Consider the following 25421-nt stretch of genomic DNA (forward strand, 5'->3'; position numbering starts at 1 on the left):
TTTCCAAGTGATTCCTGAATCATATCTTTGTTTGAGAAATCTAATGGCAGTCACTTCTCAGCTTCATACGTGCTTACAATTCCCTCTCCTGTTTAAAGTGTCCTGCTATTTCCCAAGCAGGCTGTGAATGGCAAATTGTGGTGGAGTGCAATGCCCAGTAGGGAATGAACGGCTGTTAGTAGGCTTTTGTCATGTAGGCACTTTAGCTAGACTACTGCCCTTGGGTTGTAAAGCCAGTGCTCACATGAAATTACGGTATCTCTAATGCAGAGGACTGCTGTTCAGGATTACTAATACAAAAGAACAGTTGGATGCTATGAATCTGAACAGCAAACATTTGTCATAGTACAACTGCATGTCTTGAAAGATCTTATGCCTTTACCATAGTAATAGTTTATTTAAAAAAAAACCCAAAACAACTACCTTTGTTCTGTAAGATTTATTAGTGCTGCATCTAAAGAAAATGTGTAGCTGTCACAGAGATTGGGTAAAACAGCAAATTGTTTTGAAACTGTGCCTATTGACACCCATGTTTTTTGCTGGCAGTGATGTCAGTAATATACCAGGTTTAAGTTAGATTGGCTTATACATTGGCTGTCTTTACTTGCTTATTTCCTTGTGACTGACAGAATACACTGAGAACTGAACAGGAGTAGAGTAAATAACACAGTGATTCTGAAGAAAATAACTGAAGTTATATTTTGTGTATTTGTCTCAGCCCAAATCTCTTACCTGTCATCAAGGATTTAGAGGTGATTCAGTTTAATGGAACTCAAAATAACGCTGTCCAAAACCCAATTGTAAATATTACATTCAGAGTCACCAGCACTGGTAAGTCAATTTTCAGAAAGCACAGCTGTGACTGTCCTCCATTATTCCCCTCCTTTGTGATGTTCTCTTTGCTAGAGAGGCAAATGCTGAATAATAGCCAGAAAGACTGAATACTAGCAACAGATTCTGATACCAGCTGAGACATGGAAAAGAAAAAATAACTGGGAATATTTCCTAATGTTGTGGCACAACTTTTGAAAATGCTGAGAAATGAAATAGTCAATTATTATTGATATTTTGTAGCATTTGGCTCTCTAGATGGATTTGTGTATTGTACAGAAGTCTAGGATGCCTATCATCATAGTATCGATTTGCATATTGTGGTCAGGAAGATTTACAAAACGTTGTCCATAGTGAAGTCTGCTACACAAACCTCCCAGATCCTTGGTATCTTGTTTACTGTTTCCTCCTCACCCACACCTGTTAGTGTAGACGTGGTAGTAAATAGGTCCTTGTTTTCAGTTGTTTTTGAGGAACATTTACAGACTTACGTGGGGAGAGATGTATCTTAACCTGAAAAATTCAGTGGCTGCAGCAAAGCAGAATTTCTTATTCTTCCCTTAGAAGGAGAGAGTCACACTCCTCCGCTTTTATCCAAAGACCCTAAGAGCTCAGTTTTTGTGGGGAGAGAAAGGGAAAAAAATAAATGTATGTATGGCCTGATTTGCCCTTGAGTTACTCCAGTTTTACACTGCTGACTTAAAACTGGAATAACACAAAGGTGAATCAGGCCCATAGAGGGAAAATTCACATTTTATGTGAATATGCAGAATATTCAGAGACAGGGAAATTTAAAGATATGAATCACAAGTATTACACCAGAAACCTGTTCATAAGAGTTATACTCATCCAACCAGGGAATAGAAATGCACCATCTGACCTGTGGGTCCAATCAGAACAGTTCAATATTGATAAGCAGATAGTTTCAGTAAACTGCAGTGAATGAGTTGCAAACCAAGATTACTTAGTGGAAATTGTATGGCAAATCATTTTGAATAACAAATTCGAGAAAATTGTGATCTGTTCATGAATAACAGAAAGAAACAGAATTCACAGAATACTGTATCATGAATTTTCCGCCCAGCTCTAATCAGCTCCGCTCTTTTGGAACAGCCTAGGTTGTCCTTTGAGGTCTCCCATCCCAGAATTGAAGTAGGCCTGACCTTGTGTGGTTTATGAGATCAGAAATGGTCACAGCATGAAATGGTATAGTTACACAGGTTCACCACAAGTCACACAGTTGTGTCATTTTAAAGGAAAGGATGAAATTTAGTGTGCAGAGTTAAGTGAATATTTATTACAATGAAAATTCAAGTTATATTTAGAAATAGCTAGAAGTGACAAATAAGCAAACTTTATTTTTCCCTGTTTTGTGAGCTCCTTGGGTACTGCTACTTTCACCTGGACCTCTGTTAACTCATTTTATGCTTAGTAGACCACCACTGCTTTTCTGTTACCTTTCTGGTCATTTCCAGAGCTTTTTCCTTCTGGCCTTTCTTCTACTACTGCAGGCCTTCATCTTAGCAACTTACTTTCCACACTTTCTCTGTCTCTCTGGCATGGGTACTATATGGTGCTTCAGCATTGACAACTCTCATTTTAGCACAAGCCTTGCAATATCTTAAAGCCCTGGTTCCTGGAGCCAGATGAGGATCATGGGAACCTCAGCATACTCATTTTTATGAAAGTTTCTGCCCACATGGTTGTGGAGAAAAAGCTTGAAAATATGAATCCTTAAGTCTCAAAACCACAAAGCAATTGAAGAGAAATTTATTCTCTCTCAAATCTCATTATTTTAAAATCATTCTCCTAATTTCTAAGGGCTTGACTCTAGAGTTTTGAATACTTGAGGTTGGCAATACTGGTGAGTGTTCTCAATTCCCTCTGAAATCAGTAAGAGAGAGAGACACTCAGCGCCTCTAAGAGGTTCCTTGCAGCTTGAAGGACTGAGCCCTTAATTCCTCCATGCAGCTTTGTTTGCTGTTTTTCTGTTTTCCTTGCCTCTCTGGGCCTCTCTCTCTCAAATCCCAGACCCCACCAATGCTATCTCATGTTCTCCAATTCTCTCCAGCCTTTTTTCCCCCTCAGCTCTTCCCAGCTTCTCTGGTCCATTGTCACCACCCAGGTTGTTCCAGGACTGTCTCTTTGCTTTGTCAGTATTTTTCTGCCTTCACGGTTCCACTTTTTCACAGCATCCACTTCCTCCTGACACATGGCTGAAACACAGCAACAGAAACCCTTTCATATCCTGTAGCATTTATACACACGGTGAACTATTTCTTCCCTCTATTTATCTCTCAATTGGAACAGAGTCCCCTACTGCTACAGTAAGACTTTCTCAGTAATTATACTAATAATTAGATGTGTTAGTAGAAGTTTACAAGATATGAGATAAAAATGATTTTGTTTTAAGTTAGTCAAGTGAAAGGAAAGTTTGGAATAATATTAGTTAGGCTACATATAAAATATTTAAAGTATAATGTACTTAGAAAAGATATGCTGTAGGGGAGGTGCTACAAGCACAGAGATAAAGGGAAGTGGTAGGGGAAATTAAACTACTGTTACTGCACAGGTTTTACACTGAAGTAATGAAAAAATAAATAAGGTGGTGGTGTCAATCTCAGCAGTTGTGCTAGGGCTCTCCACGCTGATGTTTTACTTAGGTTTTCACTTGTCCCAACCTCTGAGTGTGCAAGAAGGGTTTGAACTTCTGGAGTGGATTGATTGATTTATTGATTGTTGAGAAAGAAGTGAGTGGGTGCAAACTCAGGATACACATATTTTTGCAGTCTACTTTAATTTACAGTATCCACATAATTCCTGATATTGCTTTGAACAAAGATGGGCAAAACAACAAAAGTAGTAGCCACACATACGCTGACTTAATAGTGCTAGTAAAATCTCACAGCTCTGTCTGCAAATTCCATCCAGATTGCTCAATCACAAACATAATCCCAACCCCTGTGCAAAATTTGTCTCATTTTCCTCCTCCCCAAACACCTTAAAATACTACTGCAATGATGTGTCTTTGGCTGTCACTCAAGTGGCATGGGTAATTCAAAAACACCATAAGCTTGGAGTGACTATCTCTCTCTCTCTGTTTTTCAGCTGTGTTCACCTGAGACACATCTGAATGGCTCAGTTTAAATAAAAAAAAAAAAAAAGAGAGAGAGAGACCTTTAATTTGTCTTTCCTGCAGCTGGGATAATTAATACTATAGGACTTGAGCCAGTCTCTAACAATTAGAGATCAAGATGAGATCTAATGTTGGGAATAGATTATAACACATCTGTCTACTGAGGCGGTTTCTACATTATCCTCTGAAGTGACGCTGTCACAGACGATATACAGGAGAAATGGACCATGGACTTGATTCAGTCCAGCAATTCCTGTGTTACAACACGGTTAAAATGCACAGTGTTGATGGGACCCCCTGTTGTAAATGGATCACCTGACTCACTTATATTCCTAGTGTAGATGACAACCTTCATTGTCATTAACACACACACAATCATGGTTAAACTGTTTTTTATTGGTACATAATGAGTGTGGCAGATCAAGTTGCTGACTTAAACTAATGTAGATTGATGTGAAATCAGTACTAAGGTTGTATAAGCATCACCTCTGCTTTGTGTTGGTGCTAAGACATGCATTGGATTATTTTAAAAAAATCATGAACTCCATTAGAATAACGAGGAAGAGATCATTTGTCTTGACTTTACAGTGACATTCTTGTACTCTAATTTAGTAACCTCTACAACATGAAAAGGTGATTCATGGTCCAGACCAATAAGCGTGAATATAAATGGTAAAATCAAAGCTGATGAAGGACGGAGACAGATGGTAGAAAAAAAGAGAAGCTTTCATTTCCAGAGAAACAGCAGATGAAATATTTCATTTACCTGGGAAGCTCATTTACAGCAGATGGGAAGATTCAAGAAGCAGTAAACAAAACGGACTATAAAGTGAACCATGAATTCCTGTCAGTTATTTGGTGTCGAGAAACGTTCATCGGACACCTGAAATGGTAAACAATCATTATCTTGACATTCTGGATGGAATAAGGACATGGATGCCATATGGAACAAAGGGAAAAGATGAGACGCATTTTCTACAGGTGACATTTTCAAAATGCTCAGAATGAGAAGAGCTAAGCAAATCAACAATAAGGAGATATGTAAAATCTGTTGACCATTTCGCTATTTGTATTGAGCAGTATATTCTATAAAGGAAGATACCTGAAAAACTAGATGGATGAATCAGCAGACTTCAGCTGATATGGGAGGAAATGGGGAAGACGAGATGGGCATTAATCAACACACATGTACAGAAGTGATGAGTCTTACCTGGAAGAAAGTCCCAAGGCACATTAAAACCAAAGCTAATTGAAAGAAAGACGGAGTCTCAAGACCAAAAATAAAATAAAAATAGAAAAAAATCTGTAGAGGCCAGATTTTCAAAAATAAGTGTCTAAAGTTAGCCTCCCAAATCCATATCTATATAAGTGGCTTGATTTTCAAAGTTGCTGAGCTCCTAGCAGCTCCCATATGAATATGCCTATATGTGGACAAAATCCAGTGCATAGATGCTCATACCAGAAACATTAAAAGGTTAAGATAATTATTCTGTATTTTCTTCAGAAACCTAAAATGTGGAGACATTAAGTAGCCTAAAATGAGTGGAGAAGTTGGTATACAATCCAGCTGGATCTCCTTTAATTCTTAGCTGTCCCTCACTTGTCCATTTTCAAAACTGTGTTTTGGGCTTTGAAATGGAGAGAGATGCAGAGAAAATGGAAAGCAACTTCACCTTGCAAATGACCCCAACATGTTTTTATTTAATGTGGAATATATTTCTGAGGTTGGCCATGATATTTTAATTCAAGAAAAGTCATGTTAATCCTAGTTTTGATGTTACTCCTGGGGGAAAATTCTCTTTTAAGAAAATGGTGGAGATTTAATCCCTGTGCATTCCATTTGCAAGAAGCAAAGAACTACAGTTAACAATAAATCCAAGATACTAATAAGCAGAAAATTGAGGTGTTTTCAACATAGCTTTATTAGCTCTTTGGGTAGAGGAGAGGTGATACATACAGTTCAAATAAAGCATGAACAAGGCCTGGTCCCCTAAAGTTTGCTCTTTTCTGGGTGCAGGAAGGGCTGGAGAGGGAGAAAGGGTACAATGAAGAAGAATGTATTGTCTGATAAAGTCCTGAGTTACTTTGCTGGATAAGAATTTTATGTATAGCCATGTTTACTTGACAGTGGAGAAAATGAAGGAAAGCTGTGTAGGGTGTATCACCCATTAAATTCATCTTTTTCAAAGGGTATATAGTGCATTGTTGTGTAAGCAAATAAAACCAATTCCATTTCCTGTCCCTCCAGGAATCCTGTCTCTCTTGATTTTAATTATGTGCATGTGTTTTTTTTCTGTTAGCTGGCAGAAGTTCCTAAAATATTCTGCCTAGCTCAGATCCAACAGGGCCGGCTCACTGCACAAAGCTGCACTCAGCATGGGATCGATGGTCACAGGCAGCCTTGATCAAGAAGCACAGCAGCATTCTGTATTTACTGTTTCCAGAGCCAGTGGAAGGCCCAGGAGGGAGGGCTGAAGAACCCATAAGTCATTGCTAATGGAAAGAGAGGGGAGGGAATTTGACCTGTCTCAGGCACAGGACTGAACATAGAGTAGGGTAATTTCAGCTTTTCCATTCCTAGTTGAAATTCTAGATTCCTTTAATAAATCTGAGTCTGATCCAGTCAAAAAAAGAGAATACTAGGGGTTGCAGGAATAAAAAGTATGATGACCTGCTTCTACTATATCTTTGAGAAACAGTATGGGCCAAACTAGGCCTGGTCCTGGCACAGGGCTGTGAAGAGTAGGATGTGTAAGATGGTTGTACAAATTGCAGCTTTTCATGTTGTGCACAAGAGCCAGTCTTTGTGGTCAGCAAGCACAGAGTTCTCCCTCCCTCCTTGATAGATAAAAATTGCTAGGGAGGAGAGACAGGATAATTGGCATGGTTGCTGTTTCCCACCCTGCCCACCTGCACTGGGCCCTGAAGTTTGCCAGCCTGGGAAAGATGAATAAGCTGTATCCTTTGAAATTAATGTGCAACTCTTGTGCTTCCGATGTCTCACTGATCTCACATTGTGCTTTAAAGACATAATCTAGCCCTATACAATCATGTAATTACACTGTATAATGATTTGTGAGCAAAGGTGGCAGAGTTAAGGGTACATGTGCAACCTTAGTGATGTTTAGTATACGGCATCATTTTCCAAATATGGGTGCCTAATATTGGGCATTTTCATCTTCCCTTGAAATAATTAGGACCTATTAGGGCTCAGCAACTCTGAAAATTTCTATACAGATAAAATCGAATTATTGCAAATTTAGAAATGTCCCATGTAACGACAATTTTGTTTGTCCAAATACCGATGATCTGAAATTCTTATTTTCTGAATTTTACATATATCCTCTGAGCTGTTCCGATTATCAGGGTTTACCTGTATTTTATAATCCCTACATAAACCAGAATTTACAGTCCTACACCAAATAAATGAATACTAATGTATTCTCAAATATCTTTTTGTGAAGCATCATGCAAACTTGTGGACTATGTAAAAATAATTGATTCACAGGGGAGATAAGCATAAAAGGCCCAATATTGCAGCACACAAGGGATGTACCAAACATCCAGGGGGACAGATCCTCAGCTAATGAAAACTCCTTTGACCTCAGTGAAGCTTTGCTGATTTTCACTAATTGAGCATCTGACCGAGGATATCTTATGCTTTCCTTCATTATGATGTTAAACAAACACAGATTAATAGTGTATGTTAGCTAAAAGGATATTTAATGAAGTTTGTTGTTTGGAGTGCTACTCTGGAATGCCATATTGTAAATGAGCTATTTGGACTTCTGGCATTAAGGGTGTGTTAGCATTTACAGTGTTCCTTAAAATATGTTACCCTCAGTTGTATTTTACATGGGCATACAAAGGTTTCAGCAACCTGAAGTGTTTCAGCCCATTTTCCTGTCAGATTCCATTCAGATCCCATCTAGATTCCATTCCATCCATTATATTTTGCCTGTGTACAAGAAATTTCCTACCCTCTACCTCTCCTTTCAGCTATGTACTCTATTCTTCACTTCACTAAATGGTTGTGTAGTTTCTGCAGTGCATTGTCAAACACAAGGTATGTTCCAATACAGAAATGGCTGAATTTCAGTGCTACATGAAGTGTAAAATATTTTAAATTCTTTAGGAGAAAAATCTCGCTATAAGTACATTACAATTAGTAGGTGCTAAGTAAGAAGTTTCTTTGGTGCTTTGGCGGGAGGTGGTAGTGGTGTTTGTTTTTGTTTAAATCATGTAACAAAGCTCTAGGAGATATATATTATATTCCATGTTCAATACCCAGTCCATATATTTTGGCTAAGTTCTCAGTTGGGGCTGGAGTCAGTTCTTAGAGAGATTGAGGACTAGTATTTGGGATTGCATGTAATGATACCTAAATCTCATGAGATTTCAGCCCCAGATAAAGTAAATATCATGAACCAGCTGATACAGTGAGATTTGCTCCCCCTTGAATGATGGAACATAATAGCTGTTCTTGAGAGATTTCCACCATCTCATCCAAATACTCTGAAAAGACCAAAATGAGATGAATTTTTGCATCAGAACCAAAAAATAAAAAGGGGGGGGGGGGCCTCCTGGTTTTGGATCCAAATCAGAGCCAAAACCATAGGGAAATGAGGCCTTGAATCCAATTTCCTTCCTCTTGAAGGGAGTTCAAATACAAAGTTGGAATTTTGGGACATTCTAGCAGACTGATGCAGTTTCTTTGTTTTGGTTTTGCTATTTACCCCTTATGAATGATTAGGGAGGAGAGGTCTCCTTGCATTTGTGCTTTGTTCTCACTGGCATTTTCAAGTTAAATATCTGCATGTATAATACATATAGGGCATTGACATCCTTTGATTGACAGTGGAGAACCAAATAAGAATCACGGTCAAAAACTAGTGCTGACACCATTCACAGACATACAGTACCAAGTGGAGAGCAGCAATAATGGTCAGTAGTGCTGAACACTTTTTTCCCCACTTCCAGCCAGGAACACATTGAAGCAGCTGTCATTTGCAGTCAGTGCCAGGGCTGTCGTCAGCTGAGCATTTGAGTGACAGAGCAGTATATTGCTTGCTGTATGTTCTGTAAATGGTCCTTCGGGCAAAACCAGTAATTAATGCTTCAATCTTAGAATGGCACTTTTGTGCTCATCTCATGGTGTAATTTAATGGGTCAAAAATGCATCTTCTTACTCCAGTCCTTTGAAACTTTAAAAGAGTGAAATGTATCTTTGCTGCGTCATATGCTCTGTGTGAGAGTTGAGTGAGTGGGAAGGAAAAAGAATCACAGCTGTTCCTTCTCATGCTTTAGCTATCCTCGGACTGGCCAAAAAGAAGACATTGTTTGTCACAAAGCCAAGTTGCTAACGTTGAAGAGGGATGGAGACTGTAGGGAACAGTTAAAGGGTCTAATTTTCCACCTTCTGTCATCATATCCATCTGTGCAAAGTTGTGTAGAATGTATTCACTGTTTAGTTGTGTAAATGATACAAGATGCAAGGCAATATAGAATTAGGAGGACCATGTTTTGTGCCTGTGCTTTTGGTTGCTGACTCAGAATATTATAAAAAATGAAATGTGAATGTTCATTTTCTCTAATGAAATATCAGCTCCCCTCCAGAACTCTGCTTCTCTTTCAGTAACACCTGTTTACTCTACTGACATTGTGACTTTTAAAGTACATTGTATTTTTAATTGTTGTGCAGCACTCAGAGCACCTTGGTCGGGAAGGGTATTCTTTATAAATAGTAGTATTTTTATATTATTTATCATCTTCTATTAGATTCCATATTTATCTGAAGGCTTTGGTGACAATGTACAAGCTGAGTGTGAAGCTTGAGTCAGTTTTACCTTTATCCAGGAATCCTAGAAGTAAATCTAGCTGCTGTGTTCATTTGGGTTTAATTTGGTCATATGTACACTCATATATTATATACAGTCTGAATCACGGATTATTTCTATTTGTCATGCCTAGAAATCACAGAGGAGATGGGGACCCTATTTTTGTAGGCCCTGTAGAAATGCCTAGTAAGAAAAATCCTGTTGTTGTTAGTGTTCAGAAGTGCAGGGCTCTTTACAGGACACACGGAAAGCCAGGGTTCATGTTCCAAAGAGCTGACCGTCTTGTGTTAGACATGATCCAAAGGCTGAGGGTGAAATAACAGAGAGAATGAGGCAAGAAAGAACAGGGGCAAGGCAATAAGATCAGATGGTCACTTACTTGGATCATTAGGTATGTGCATATTTAGATGGGACATTTGAACATTTTATAAATATCTGAAAAATAATTATTTGTATTACATTGCTCCTTATGGATATTGCCAGGGGAGACCAGATCTCATCTACTGAACTAAAGCAAAGAGCACAGACCAGAGTGACAGAATGGGGAATGCACAGGCATTTACATTCAGCTTGTGCAGGTGATGGCATCAAGTATTCTATGGTACCATAATGATGGTTCAGATCTTCATTCCTTTTATTAAAATAGGAATGTGGAGAAGAGATTGAACCAAAACCTCAGTTCTGAAAAAGCTGAACTTCAGAAAGTTGAGGTCTGGATCTGAACTCATCGATGGTCATGATAATTAAATAGGAATTGCCCATGCCTGAAACCATCCACATGCTTTTCTGTTCCCTCTGCATTTGATTACTAATAGAACCTTCAGAAGCAGTGCTGTATGCCATTGGACTGCTGGCTATTTGCATAACTAACTGTGCCTCACTTTTAAAGTGATGGTACCACTTCTATGCATCAGATGTTGTTGTTACAAGTATGACACCTTTAGTTCTTGAAAATAAAAATTGAGCGGTTGTCCATACTTTTTAAAATCACAGTTTATTTAGAATCCATTTAGTCTCTTCACGTTGGTATAATAATTTCTGCAAAACCTCCAATAACTATATCAGATTACAGATTAGCACAGGTGCAAGGTTTCTCACAACAGTAAAGGGCAGTTTTGTTTATCCTTTATCTTTCTTTCTGGAACTTAATAGCTTTTCTTTATCAGATGGTGAATATATTCCCAGTACTTTCTTTTCACACCATTGACCGATGATAAATATTCCTGCCTCTCATAGACCTTGGTATCTTTGTCGGCGTACTTCAGAACCATTGTGTTAGGAACCAGAACATAGGTGATCTGGCCTAATGGTCAGAACCAGACTTGATGTCAGGAGTTGACCCAAGGGTCAGAGTGGGAGCCGACACAGGAGCCAGGCACGGAGCAGGGGTAAGGCAGAACTAGTATCAGAACAGGAGGAGAGCAGGAACAGGGATGGATGCAGATCACAGGAGATAGGCAAAGAGCCTGATCCAATGCAGCGGCAACAGGGACCCTGCATGGTTGCTCAGACAACACACCCAGGTCACTTCCTTATTTAACTAATGGGTGCAAGCCATTAGGTTCCTCATCCTGATTTGGCATTCTGATAGGACTTACTGTGGGGCCTGACCATCCAAGATTAGTGAGGCGCTGCTTCTTCTGTCTTCCGTGGTGGCAATGAGTGAATGTCAGAGACCTGGGCCTCCCCACATCACTGGGTGCTAGATCTGCTGAAATCAAGGACCTGCACCCTCACACAGAGTTCCAGCTTCCAGCAGTGAGTTTGGTGGTAGGTGGCTGGCAGGAGTTTGGCTTTGCTGGAAGGGAAGAGAGTTTATATGTGATTGTCTTCTCTTGCAGGAGGAGAGCGAGAGCGGATGACAGCAAATCATGAAACATATCTTCTTATGGCCAGCACGCAGAATGACATGGAGGACTGGGTGAAATCCATTCGAAGGGTTATATGGGCACCTTTTGGAGGAGGTGAGTGCAGGAGAGAAAATTTAAGAGTCCCAGGAAAAAGATACATATGGCTTCTTTTGTTGTAGGTTTAGGTCCTAGTGAAGAAGAAAAGACAGTGAGTGAGCGAAATGCTTTAAGATAGTTGGATCAAGCACTTCTTATTTCACCTTTCCCATTGTGACAGAAGTCTCAAAGAAAATTGATTTGGTGAAGTCAATCCTTCATGGGCAGTTTGTCACCTAGAGGATAAAGCAGATTGGGATAACCCCTGAGGGTCACTGTAGGAAGGTGCAATGGCCTTCCTCCAAGCCTGGGCCCGAGGAAGGGCCACAACCTCGGGGCCGGACGGTAAAAAGACCGGCAGTCCAGTCTGCCCGGCAACCGGGGAGCCTGCCAGCGATAGGTTCCGCCAGCCAGCAGCAGAGGGGCGGAGCCCGAGCCAGGGCTGTGAATACAAAAAGCAGGCCCCGCAGCCACACAGGGAGTGCTTGCCGTCCCCTGCCTTATTGACCAGAGGACATTGCTGGCCCGCCCTGCCTGAGGGCCGGGGCGATAGACTGTTTGCCTGGGCCCGAGGAAGGGCCACAACCGTGGGACCGGACCCCGTGCTACAGTCACATGCATTAATATTATGAATAAGTATTTACATTTCTGTACTACCCTCCCCATACAAAGATTTCAACACACTTTACAGACATAGATTAAGGCATATTTAATTAATCTCTGTGGGGTAGGGGAAGTATTATTGTCCCCATTTTACAGATGGGGAAATCTGAGGCATAGAATGGTGAATAGATTTACCCATGGTCACAGAGGATGAAGATAGTACGTAGATTGTTTGACCTCCTGTCTCTTAACCAGGCAACCATTCTTTTACCCTAAGACAGCCTGTTTTCTTCCCATTGATGAAAATTTTGTTCTGAAAAAGATACAAAATGAAAATGCAATGGTGGCATGTGGTGCTATTGTATCTATTTGGATGTCTCTCTTTTCCTAATGACAACCTGAATGAGCAGGCTGCTAGTGGTGGGCCTCCAATACCACTGTGTCAGCCCTGCTGTTCTCTCTCTCCGTCCTGGATGCTGTTGTATTTGCTGCAGTCACAAGGCACAGAGTGGTGTCCTTGGACATAGTGGATTCAGTCTCTTCACCCTATATTAGCACAAGAAGAAGAAAAAAATGGTACATTCTCCTGCGGAAGAGGGACCATGCATTTAATAAGACATTTCTGTTAGGTAGGGGAAAGGGTTTAAAACAGAAATGTATTGGCAAATACAATGTGTTAATCACCACCCAACACAGTCAACTTCCTCAGCAGTTCCTACAGCTGGTCAGCTGGTTATAGTCCTTGGTGATGGAGAAGGCTGTGTCATGTAGGGTAAGGTGAGAGGGAATCTTGAGGCATCTTGGTGTTTAATTCAATTAGAGTGTGTACCTGTCACAAGAACTTGACATTGGTGGTTCCACAAAGCTTGAAAGCTGTAGCTGACTGATAATATTGTATAAAACAGAGTGCACACTACTAGAAGCCCTGTGGTATTATTTGGATATAATAATATGGTGTTATAAGTTCTTCCTTCTCGTTAGAAAACCTGAAAAGGCAAATGGCCCTAGTCCATCTGTCCAGCACACGAGCTGTCTTTGAAAGGCCCCTTTATACTGAGGGTGGCCTCACGTTGCACCCTCAGTTATTATTATTATTATCTGTCAGGAAAAGAAAAGCTTACACATTAATCATATTGCTTCTCAGGGCACTTAAGCCTTTATTTCTGGAGATGGGGGCTACTTTCCCATTAGACAAGAGCATCTGCTTTTAAACCAGGGAACTTCTGGCTTGTCACCATTATTATTTGGCTGTGAAAAAACATTTGGCACCTCAGCAAGAATGTTCATGTTGTTTTGCAACAGAGAAGAACAGTTGTTGTAGCAGAAAACTGCTCTTAGGGACTGAAAATCACCTTTTCCACCTGTCAGTTAATCTACAAAAGGCCTGAGCCTGAGCCAAAGTGATAATTTTGAGCAATATCTTTATAAGGACCCACACACCTTCATTCAGCCTCTCTCCATGCCATACGTTACTTATTAGACAGAAACTTTGACTCCTGGCTGGTAGGCTGCCCTATCACATTCTGTCAACAGGAGGCCTGTCAGGCATTGTCTCAACCATGCCTGCAGTTGTGCTTGGGTACTCCTAGAGGAAATGCCTGGTACAGTGATGGTGTAAGATGTTTCTGTAGCCTATAAGGAATGTGGAACCTACATAATAAGCAGGGAGGAGCCCACATTCTAGATGTGATTCACTACACAGGAAGATGTTGTTTTTTAAAAAAAAATCTGTATTAAAAAGTCTGATTTACATCTTGTTTCTCTTACAAGCATGACGTGGGGTAGGGGCATATTTTACTTTTCTGAAAGTGAAAATTTACATATTCCTACAGTTCTACACCCATCTGCTCCCTGTCTTTCAATTGATTTAGTAGGCTTTATTATATTGAACTGTAATATACACATCTCATATTCTGACCCAAAATCTCTGTAAGATACCATGGCAATAACAAATTTGGGTACAAGCAGTGCCTTTTTGAGAAGAGGGGATCTGTGAGTCTACCTGCTTAAAAGGTCTTAACAACCATAGTATTTGAGTCTCTCTCATATATTAATGAATTTATCCTCACAACACCTCTGTGAGGTAGGGAAATATCTCCAGTGTACAGGTGAAGAACTGAGGCCCAGTGAGATTCATGTACAAACGTGAGTAAATCATGCAGTCTGTGACAGAGCTAAAAATAGAACTTGATCTCCTGAATCCCAGTCTAGTGCCTTAACCTCAAGACCATCCTTCCACTTATGATGTAAGATGGGGTTTGGTGACACTGGATTTACATATAGAAACCACTGATGCACCCCAGAAGCTGGCAGGATATTGTTATGAAGGTAGTAATGTTTAGTGCCACCTATTGGTGTAAATGCAGAGCTGAACATGAGGCTCATTGTTTTGCATAATACCAGGTAAGTCCCAGGCATGATGGGAGACTATCATTGTTGAACTACTGTTTGTTTTATTATTTATTATTATTAATTCAACTTAAGCCTTTTGTAAATGTCATTTTTATATCGGCCTTCTTGAACAAATATGTTAACTCTAAAATGAGTCTCATGCTAGTGGGCAAATCACTAGAAAATGTGAGGGAAATGAATGTGAGTAGCCCTGGCAAAAAAACAACAATTCTATTTCCTGAAAAATGTTTAGGTTTTGAAAATTGTTTCCACTGAACCTGGGTCTCTCAAAACCCAGGTGAGTATTCTGACCAACAGGCTGTTGACTATTCTGCATGGATACTTTCTGACTAGGATTTCCATCCTGGACCTGAGAAACCTTCCTGACAGAATTCTGTTTGTGCCACAAAGGTTGGTATTGAGCCTCACGATATTGAGGGGTTTAGGTATTTTATATATTTACAAAGGGATGTCAGGCAGCATCCTGGGGCCTGGGGACCAGTGGGAATTGTGTCTCTAGAGACTTGCCTTTTTATTTAACTGATTCTCATTTGAACTATTACTTTTGTAGCCTCAAAAAACCTGGTCAGGTCTCTTTGGCTGTTCTGTGACAATATGTAGCTCAACAATTGTATTTTTCTCCCCTTTTTATATAAATTATGCCAGAACCAACCTGAAACAGACTGACTTTGCTGAATAAGGGTCCTTATTAATAACATCATCATCATTATTAATGGACTTGCTCTCTAATACTGTAGGTGTGCATAAGACTTCATGGAGGAAATATATATAAGTGCCCAGATTCTCAGCTGGTGTAAATCAACTTTAACTTCAGTGATTGACACCAAATGAGAGCCTGACTCAAGGTCTGTGCCCTTAGGTGTTTATAATTGTTGTTTACGTAGGTTTAAAAAACAATTAAAAAAAATCTTAATAAAAAACCGTAGGTATCCTAATAATTAATTAGACTTACAATCACATAATGCTGACCAACCAGCAACATAAACATAATCAAATACAGGAATCAAAGTAACTCAGTCAACCAATTAATCAAAAGTAAAACATCCATTTTACTCCTGCCACCTAAAGTTTCGGACAAGATACAATGAACCACCTGATCCCTGTCTTACCCAAATGATGTGTGTGTTTGATGCAAAACATATTCGTTTTATGTAGAGTCATCAAATTTTTCTGAGTATTATAAACAAGATTTGTGTGTATTCCACAGATGTCTATGCATGTGAATGTGTGCCCTGTTAAACCACTAAAATTTACGGTCTGGCTGGTGATTGGAATGATATCCTGGTCATGGAGCAAGCAGATCTATAAATAATTAACCAGATCATTAAATTGTTGTTTGCTAACTGGTACTAGGAAGGGGACGGGGGCAGGGGCTACCAAGGTGCTCAGTACAAGATTGTTTTTGAACCAAAAGAGCTGGAAGAATACTGAGAACATTCTTTTTTTTTTTTTTAAATCAACAATAAAAAAAAATCAGCCAGGACTTCTAATGCTTGTTTGCACATGAAATTCCTTCCCTGATTAGATTAAAAAGGCAATTTTTTTAAAGAAAGGAAAGGTCTGAGCTTTGATTGCAGAGCTTGAAAACAGAAATAAAGTGCAAGTAGGGAGAAGAGTTTTAATGCGGGAGGAGGGGAAGGGGGTAAGGTAGGGCAAGGGCTGGAGCCTCATGAGAGCCAGAAGGGCTGAGACTTACTGCCTGTTAAGCTGTCACACGTGACGGTGGCTTGAAGTCAACTCAAAGTCAAAAAAAAAAAAAAAAAAAACCCAAGGTTGCAGCAGCTCCCTCCTTACATTGCTTTGCCTGCACCTGCTGCATGTGACTGGCTGGAACAGAAGGCAGCAGCAACAGCAACAGCAGCAGCAGCATTTGTAACACCTCCAATAAGAATAGTATTAAAGGGAGGAAATGAGCAATGCATCTCCCTTGTGGAAGCCTGTATTCTTCAGCAGATCCCGAGGATCTTTCAGGCAACGCTGATGCATCTTTCCTACAAGAGCTTCTGGTAGTTTGAAGGTAACAAAACAACTGAGAAGCCCACCAAGAACATCAGAAGGGGAGGCATTTACGGAAGAAGGCACTTCAAAAAGAATCCATTATGGACAGAGTCTTTCGGGCAAAGGGGCCATTATTTTCGTTCCGTTTGTGGAGATAAAAGGAGCCGTCCTGGAGTATCTTGGAGAATTCTTCAGGGGCCTTTCTGTCATTGTTTTCTCTTCCCCTTTACACATCAGGATGTGCTGACCTTTTCCAGTGGAATTTGAGCCCCCTGCCACTCTACCCCCAGTTCCAGCTGACAGGAAGAGCTCTCCTTCCCCCTCCCCCCTGCACTCGCCCTCACATTACCCCTCTTCTTCAGACACTGCCATTTGAATAGAAGATGCATCTTTCTTGCTAAAATTATTTTGTTGTGACATTGCATTGTAGCCAGTTGTCTCACCACAGGAAATAAAAGGAAAGGAAATAAAAAGTCTGAAGGAAATTCTTCCCAAAGCAGAATCGAATCAGCGAAGGAAACAAAAAACCAAAAACCTCACTACAGAGATCTTAGAAGATTATAAACCTCCAAATTTAGAAGAAAATTCACTATTAAAAACCCCCAATTAATCAATAACAATGAACAGTCACAGTCTTTCATCTGGATGCAGCTTCTAAAGGAAAGCTTTGGCTTGATATTGGTCTCCGGCCTGTATGATGCCTGAAGATAGAAATGCTGGGGTCCGTACCTCAGGGGCCTTAGCATCGGCTCCTTTCATTCCTAAAACGACCTATAGAAGAATTAAACGGTGTTTTAGTTTTCGCAAAGGTATGTACAGCTTGTCACTGTGTTTTGCTTTGCTGTTAGAGCCTTTTATTCTGAGAGGTCGAGAGAGCCATATATTCAGCGCCAATGAGGATTCCAAAACAAAGGGCATGAAACAATAAGGATGCTGGCATTCCACGAATGATTTACTAATTTCCTTGTTCATTTGTAGTTGTAAGCTTAGCATTGTCCTCTGTGTATAACAGCCCATGAATAGGCTGATGGAGTGAGGCAGAAAGAATGAAAGTGCATCAGAGAAACTCTAAACCAAAAATCAGATGGGGATGAGGGAATTGAACCAGTGACACCCAGAGTCAACTATTAGATTTGTAAAATTGAAAGAATGGGTCTGATTGACACTTATTCCTGCATGAGGGGAGGGGATGAGAGAATTTACATCTGTCCAGGTGTCCAAATCCTTGGATCCAAAGATATCTGTTTTTCACACATGCATTATTATGCTGTTGCATATCATTGCCTTGCTTTGTTTCATCCTATTCCTCTGCAGTTTGTACTCCCACTTCCACCTGCTGCAGAGACATTGTTAAAGCCAGTTTAATTCTACATTGCACATAATCCTATTGATTAAAAGGTGGCAGTTGGTGGACTAAGGCTGGCTTTCAAAATACATTGGCATGTAATGAGAAAAAAATTAACTCTTTGATGAGAGAAAGGAAACTTTATCTTTCAGAATCTGAGAAGTAGCCTATCATGGCCATTTTAGTGCTATTTTAAGCACCGCTGTGAGTAGGTGAATGGAAATAAAGGATCAAATTCTCATCTCCACTCCAAGCATGAGTTAATTCCACACACACAGGCCAAAAGTGTTGGAATCCTCTCTTCACACAATTCTCAGCAACATATAGCCACTCCCCCCCAGTTGGATGAAGTTGAGGCTGCAAGATGCTACATGCAGCTGGATCTGGCCCTTGTTTCCTCATAGTTTGCGGTTCCCCTGTCTGTGCTCCCATCTCTTCCCTTCCTAGCCTACTACTAAACTGTCCTTCTGTGTTGCTGCACAGTGCCCTGCAACATGTGCCAATCTTCCCCAACATGGGTACACTGCCACCTGCCCACCAAGTTCAGCAGTAACAAGGTAGTTCCATTGCTCTTGGAGTTTTGCCCACACAGGGGAAGGTGAACAGGAGGTGCCCCTAAAGAGGAAGCAGCACTAGCTATGGTACTTCCAGTGCAATAAAGGCAGAGGATCTTATTTTTTTCAGAAGCGCTGTGCAACTGCTGTAATTTAACATGCAAATTATGTATCTCTGTTTGCAACTATGCACACAAAGGGTGCTGATAATCTAGATCTAGATTTAAATATTGCATATAGATTTATTTTTGAAAAATTGGAGCTATTCAGCATCTCTGAAAATCTGGTTGAGAGAGAAGCCGTACATGTCTATGTACATGTTATGTACCTGTTGGTGTAAGCTACTTCTCCCTTGCTGTCTGTTCCCGCCATATGAGTTTAACTATTCTAGGAATGTTCAGAATTTGAGAAGAGGATTAGCAGATTAATTTGCAGACAGTTGACCTTTTTTACTTAGTGCTGCTGCAGGCTTCTCATAGATAAATGAGACTTTCAGCTGCTTCAGTTTTTCTATATGTTTTGACACATCTCTTCTGTTCTGAAAACTTGAGTGAAATCACTCTGTTTATGGGCAGAGGATTGAATGATGCAGCTGGAGCCCTTGCTGATCATTTGCACTTGTGCCAGTTGAACTGTGCTTTACACAGTGAATTTCCAGAGGGGTAGCCGTGTTAGCCTGTATACAACAAAAACAACGAGAGTCCTGTAGCACTTTAAAGACTAACAAATTTAATTTCTGCAGGCATAAGCTTTCGTGGACTGCAACCCACTTCGTCAGATGTAAGGAATAGAAATCAGATAGAGGGTATATATATACATCCAAGGGTAAGGAACAACAATGCGGAGGGTAGGTTTTAGCAAAGTCCATTCAGTTAGAGTAGATGAGGCCTATTCACAACCATTGATTAGACCAGTGGTTCTTAACCTTTCCAAACTACTGTACCCCTGAAGCCTGAGTCCCACCCCCACGGGGCTGAGGCATGTAACTTAGTTTCATGGCGCCCCTGTGGCTCCAGGCAATTACCTTTCTTGCCACCCCCAATACCAGCTCTGCATTTGCGACCCCTCTAAAACTCCAGGTTAAGAAACACTGTATTAGAAGGTGAGAATGTCTGAACAGTGACAATGGTTAGAAGTTATTGTCACTGTTCACACATTCTCACCTTCTAATCAATGGTTGTGAATAGGCCTCATCTACTCTAACTGAATGGACTTTGCTAACACCTACCCTCACCATTGTTGTTCCTTACTCTCAGGGGTGTGCGTGTGTGTGTGTGTGTGCATACACACACCCCATCTGATTTCTATTTCTTGTATCTGACGAAGTGGGTTGCAGCCCACGAAAGCTTATGCCTGCAGAAATTAAATTTGTTAGTCTTTAAAGTGCCACAGGACTCTCGTTGTTTGTGCTTTACATAAGATCTCTTCCAAAAGAAATCATCATGAAAGTTTATGGGCCAGATTTTCCGAACACTGTGTGCATTGTTAGGGTCTGATATAAATCCATTGAAGTCAATGGAAAGATACCTATTAACTTCAATGGGCTTTGTATAGAGCCTTGACTGTGATTGCACGTGTAAATAGCCAGTTATGTTGGTTTAGTTAACAAGTTGTTGGTTCACAGAACTGCTGTAATTGCACATGAAAATTATGCACCTGTACATGCAACTATGCTCTCAAAGAGTTCTGAAAATCTGGCCCATAGACTTAAATATTGGAGAATATAACTTAAAAACATAAGAACAGTCTACTGGGTCAGATCAATGCCCAGTACCCTGTCTTCCAACAGTGGCCAATGCCAGGTGCTTCAGAGGGACTGAACAGAACAGGCAAGCATTGAGTGATCCATTCCCTGTCATCCACTCTCAGCTTCTGGCAAACAGAGGCTAAGGACACCCAGAGCATGGGGCTGCATCCCTTACCATCTTGGCTAATAGCCATGGATGAACTGATCCTCCATGAATTTATTTAATTCTTTTTGGAACCCCATTAGAGTTTTGGCCTTCACAACATCCCTGGCAACAAGTTCCACAAGGTTGATTCTGCATTGTGTGAAGAACTATTTCCTTAGGTTTGTTTTAAACCTGATGCCTACTAATTTCATTCGTTGACCTCTGGTTCTTGTGTTATGTGAAGGAGTAATTAACACTTCCTTATTCACTTACTTCCCACCAGTCATGATATTATAGACCTTTATTATATCCCCTCTTAGTTGTCTTTTTTCCAAGTGAACATTCCCAGTCTTTTTAATCTCTTCTCATACAGAAGCTGTTCCATACCTTAATCGTTTTGGTTGCCCTTTTACAATTCTAATATATCTTTTTTGAGATGGGATGATCAGAACTGCATTCAGTATTGAAGGTGTGGATGTACCATGGATTTATGTAGTGGCATTGATATTTTCTGTCTTATTATCTATCCCTTTCCTAATGGTTTCTAACATTGTTAGCTTTTTTGATTGAAAAAAATTGCATTTGTTTAGTCTGGAGAAGAGAAGACTGAAAGGGGACATGATAACAGTTTTTAAGTACAGAAAAGGATGTTTTAAGGAGGAGTGAGAAAAATTATTGTTAACCTCTGAGGATAGGACAAGAGGCAATGACCTTAAATTGCAGTAAGGGCAGTTTAGGTTGGACATTAGGAAAAACTTCCTAACTTTAGGGTGATTAAGCACTGGAATAAATTGCCTAGGGAGATTGTGGAATTGGCGTCATTGGAGCTTTTTAAGAGCAGGTTAGACAAACACCTGTCAGGGATGGTCTAGATAATACTTAGTCCTGCCATGAATACAGGGGACTGGATTAGAGGACCTCTCGGGTCCCTTCCAGTCCTACAATTCTGTGATACTTCATTCAAGTCAATGGGAGTGGCAGGTGCTTAGCGCTTCTTAAAAATAGGACATATTTATATAGGTGCCTTCATAATGGCTTTAGCCTACAAACGTTAGGAACCTAAGTTAGAAACTTTTAGCTTTTCCTTTTGGTGGGAGTTTCTTGTGTGCACCCTAGTGGCCTTTCTTTCATGTTACTTATTTTATAATCCCCCTCATTTAATTTTGTAAATTTCTCATTCAGCAATTGAGATTTGCTGCTGAAATACAGCACTGAAGAGGTTTTACCCATTTAAAACATGCCACCTGTAGAGGTTGAACCACTCCTTACTTTGTTTGTACTCCATGATACTGGTTTAGAGCCGGTTACGGGCATCTTAATGCTATGCAGCCGCCAGCTGCTTTCAATATACTACAGCTTGCACTGCAGTGCATCTGCAATTTATAACAGTATAGAAACATTTTTTCTCTCAGTGCCTCAATAATCATATTTTTCACTTCATTCATTTCAGATTAGACATGATTTGAAAGCCAATTCCATAAATGGAAAAAAAAAGAGCAACCCAATAAATGTATTAGCCTGAAATTATGTGTTTTGACAATGGTGTCAGTGCAAATATGGGACTTGTAGTAGTTTAATGCTTTTGAAAACTTGTGTCTCTTCTGTGTAGATGGAAGCAGGCCTGTAATATGAACATTAATCAGAAAAACATTAGTGGAATGAGAAAAAAGTATGACTAATGAGATAGAGCTCATTCATATTAATTACATTTTCAATATGCATGAGTTGTACTTATACTTGTAATTCACATTTTACACTGATTAATTTAACTTCAAAAGTGTTGAATCTTCTATTTAGTGCCATGAAGTATTATGAGCTGTTGGTGAAGGGGGACCTCTGAGTATCTGCTCATAGAACAGCTTTATCAGGGAAAGCCTGGGGTAGAGAGAGCTAGAGCAGTGCAGAAAGCTTTACAAGGCTGATGTGGGGAAAAAATAAAAGATTAGTTAATTTCATGCAAAGCAAAACATTTTCCAGTTTCATCTCAATTATTAAGAGCAAGCTGCTATTTTCAACACTAGGCAGCTTTGAAAAGGAGGAGTAATTGCTGTTTTCAGTTACAGTTTGAAACGTGTGGAAATTGAAGTTAGATATCTAGTAAGAACCTGGCTTTGCTGCAATATATCCAGAGCTTCCTCTTTTGGTCCAGGTCGGAAACTCTACTTATGATATTTCCATTTCTTATCCAGTCTCACCCTGCCCCATGTACCAAAGGCACGCAGAATTTGAAACAAATTAAAAGTTAGCTACAATTTTTCCCATATTGATAAAGATTCAGATTTGTTTCAAGGTTTAGGGTCAATATTTTGTCTGGCCTAATTAAACTAACCCCAGCGATAACTCTCAGAACACTGCCTTGGCTTGTGAAAATTACCCTGCCTATTAGCCATTTCACATTCAACTACCTCAAGAACCTAACTCAACAGGTGACCAAGAGCTGCTGACTTGTGGTGTTGGGTACAAGCCCATGAGCAGAATGGGGTTTGAATGTTTGACTCTCCTGTGGGAGTTGTGATGACAACACATGCTTTCAATTGAGCTTTCTTCTCAATTCGGCAGCACTGAGTCTAAAGCAAGGACGGAGTGGAGGAACTCCTTAATATGGCTAGACAGCAATCCTTAGCTCAATCAGCTCAAAAACCACAAGCATGTTTAATCCTCCCATCATCCCCACATAGAGCAAACTACAAACCAAAAAGTTATTTAATAAATAAATAAATAAAACATAGTTTCCATGGGCTTCTAGCGGCTGAGACTGAGAACTGGCTAAACTGTGCCAGTTAATCTTTCTCTAAGCTTCATTAACTGTGACATTACAAATACTCCTTCAGTAGCTGCTGATGGTTGCCATTTGGCGTTTCTGCAACATGCAGAGAGTGGGGCTAGGAGAGAGGGTTCCACCCTTCTCTACCTACCACCGGGTACATTCTCAGGCAAGGGCCAATGGAAATCAGAACTATGATATTCTGCACCCCTGAATCACTTGGCTGGACACACAAACTAGAATTCTACCAGCTTTCTTTATTATGGTGTACTAGTAAAAACAATTACAATTTGAAAAATCAAACCAAAACAACCTTTAAAGATTAAATTTAGTTTTAGGAGGGAAAATGGGAAATGGACTAAAACATCCACAATTTGAGTCTCTTTTTAAAATCTTTTTTTTTTTTTTTTAAGTCACTGGCGCTGTGCATACTTATCAAAGGGCGGTATCTGACCTAATGGATTTTTCTCATCCTATGGCTTGTGTAATGGGAAAGGGAAGGTTCTCAACTATAGGTCATTATTTGGAATTCAGTCCCTGGTCATGAATGACTGCAAGTTGTTTAGTGTCCTTCTGTATATGAAATATATTGGTGTTCTTTAACCCTCTGGCTATAGAACAGATATTCCCATCACAAAACAGCCATCACAAATGACAATCTTTGGCAGAAAGGCCCAAGGTTCGAATGGAGTTTTCACTACCCGGTCAGGTTTGAAGTGCATTGTGTGAGCAAACTTGTGCTGTTACTGTTCAGAGCTACCTGACCTGTGGATAAATACAGGCATTATTAGTGTTCAGGGTTGTCAATCTGACATAACAAAATGTATATGTGAGAAAGAGAAGGTTGTTACTATCAAAGAAGGTAATTGTACCACACATAGTAAATTATAGGAGTGGTGTGTTTATGTGTACTTTAACTTATGACCCAATTCAGAGGAGCTGCGCACCAAGAACTCCAGCTGCAGTTGCAGGTGTTAAACATCTCTGATAAATCAGGCACTTAGGGTAAAATTTTCAAAAGAGCTGCCAAAGTCCCATTTTCCAGTCTCACTGAAAGTCAGGGGGAATTAACCTCCTAGGTCACTCATGCCCCTTTTGAAAGTTTTACCCAGAGTGTGTAAGAGTAACAAGTTCATATAGCTTAGATGTGATATTAGAGCTGTATCTGTGTCCATGGACACGTAGCCTTGCCCCAAAGAGCAAAGATGGACGTATGTAATGTTTTGGGTTCAAAGCTTGTGTGTCAGTTTTGTCTCCCTGCATTGCTTTCCCCTTACAATTTGAAGGTAGTTTTGTGTTTTATTTTTAAAAGTTACAGTATTCTGTGTCAGTGGTTCTTGATATTTTTACAATTGTCTTTTGGGCTATTATGGTTAAATATAGCAGTGTGGTGTATTTTATAAAGGTCGCTCGATGTGAAATTGAGATTTAGGAGCAGATTACCCGTGTATCTGTGTAATCTGTAAAGAGGGTTAGTTGTGCTACAGGTTATTATTGGACAGTCTTTCCTCTTTGTCCATTCGAATGCTATCTTTCCCTCAACCCACTCATGTCTCCTCTTATTATGCATAGGTATCTTTGGACAGAAGCTAGAAGACACAGTCCGGTATGAGAAGAGATATGGGAACCGTCTGGCTCCCATGTTGGTGGAACAGTGTGTGGATTTTATCCGATTGCGGGGGCTGAAGGAGGAAGGGCTTTTTCGACTTCCAGGCCAGGCTAACCTTGTCAAAGAGTTACAGGATGCATTTGACTGTGGAGAGAAGCCATCATTTGACAGGTAAAATGCGCAATATTCTCCCTACCTAGAGAAGTCGATCAGAGCTTGGGTGATCTGCTGTACTATGAGATAAATGGCATTGAATCCTCACTGAGTTAGTGTGGTTTGAACCTGTATAACTTTTGTGGACTTTTCCAGTTATAGACTAACTGTTGAACAGCCACGTTTTTCAAATTAGGCCCTTGGTGACACCTCTACTAACTCCCTAGAAGGCGAGAGGGTTGCACAAGTGTGATGGAATGCCTAACCTAAGCCGGGGTGGGGGCTTGCATTTGTTCTACAGGATCTTTGACTGTTAATGGTGCCTGAGCCAAAATGAGTCA

General features: G+C 40.2%; 1 protein-coding gene across 10 annotated transcripts in view; it reads left to right on the forward strand.

Annotated features, from left to right (window-relative positions):
• ARHGAP24 (Rho GTPase activating protein 24) overlaps positions 1–25421 on the forward strand; it is a 463741-nt gene that overhangs the window by 397503 nt on the left and 40817 nt on the right. For 9 of the 10 annotated variants that reach the window (XM_067557109.1, XM_067557111.1, XM_067557112.1 and 6 more), the window contains 2 exons: positions 11646–11768; positions 24891–25098. In XM_067557109.1, coding sequence (XP_067413210.1) covers positions 11646–11768; positions 24891–25098 — 331 coding nt within the window. Of the gene's footprint in view, positions 1–11645; positions 11769–16645; positions 17573–24890; positions 25099–25421 lie in introns of those variants that run through there. The other variant, XM_067557114.1, reaches the window with a different exon arrangement.

This window comes from Emydura macquarii, unplaced genomic scaffold (genome assembly GCF_026122565.2).
Source record: "Emydura macquarii macquarii isolate MOO-44397 ecotype Brisbane River unplaced genomic scaffold, CSIRO-AGI_Emac_v2 contig_1790, whole genome shotgun sequence".
Lineage (NCBI taxonomy): Eukaryota > Metazoa > Chordata > Testudines > Chelidae > Emydura > Emydura macquarii.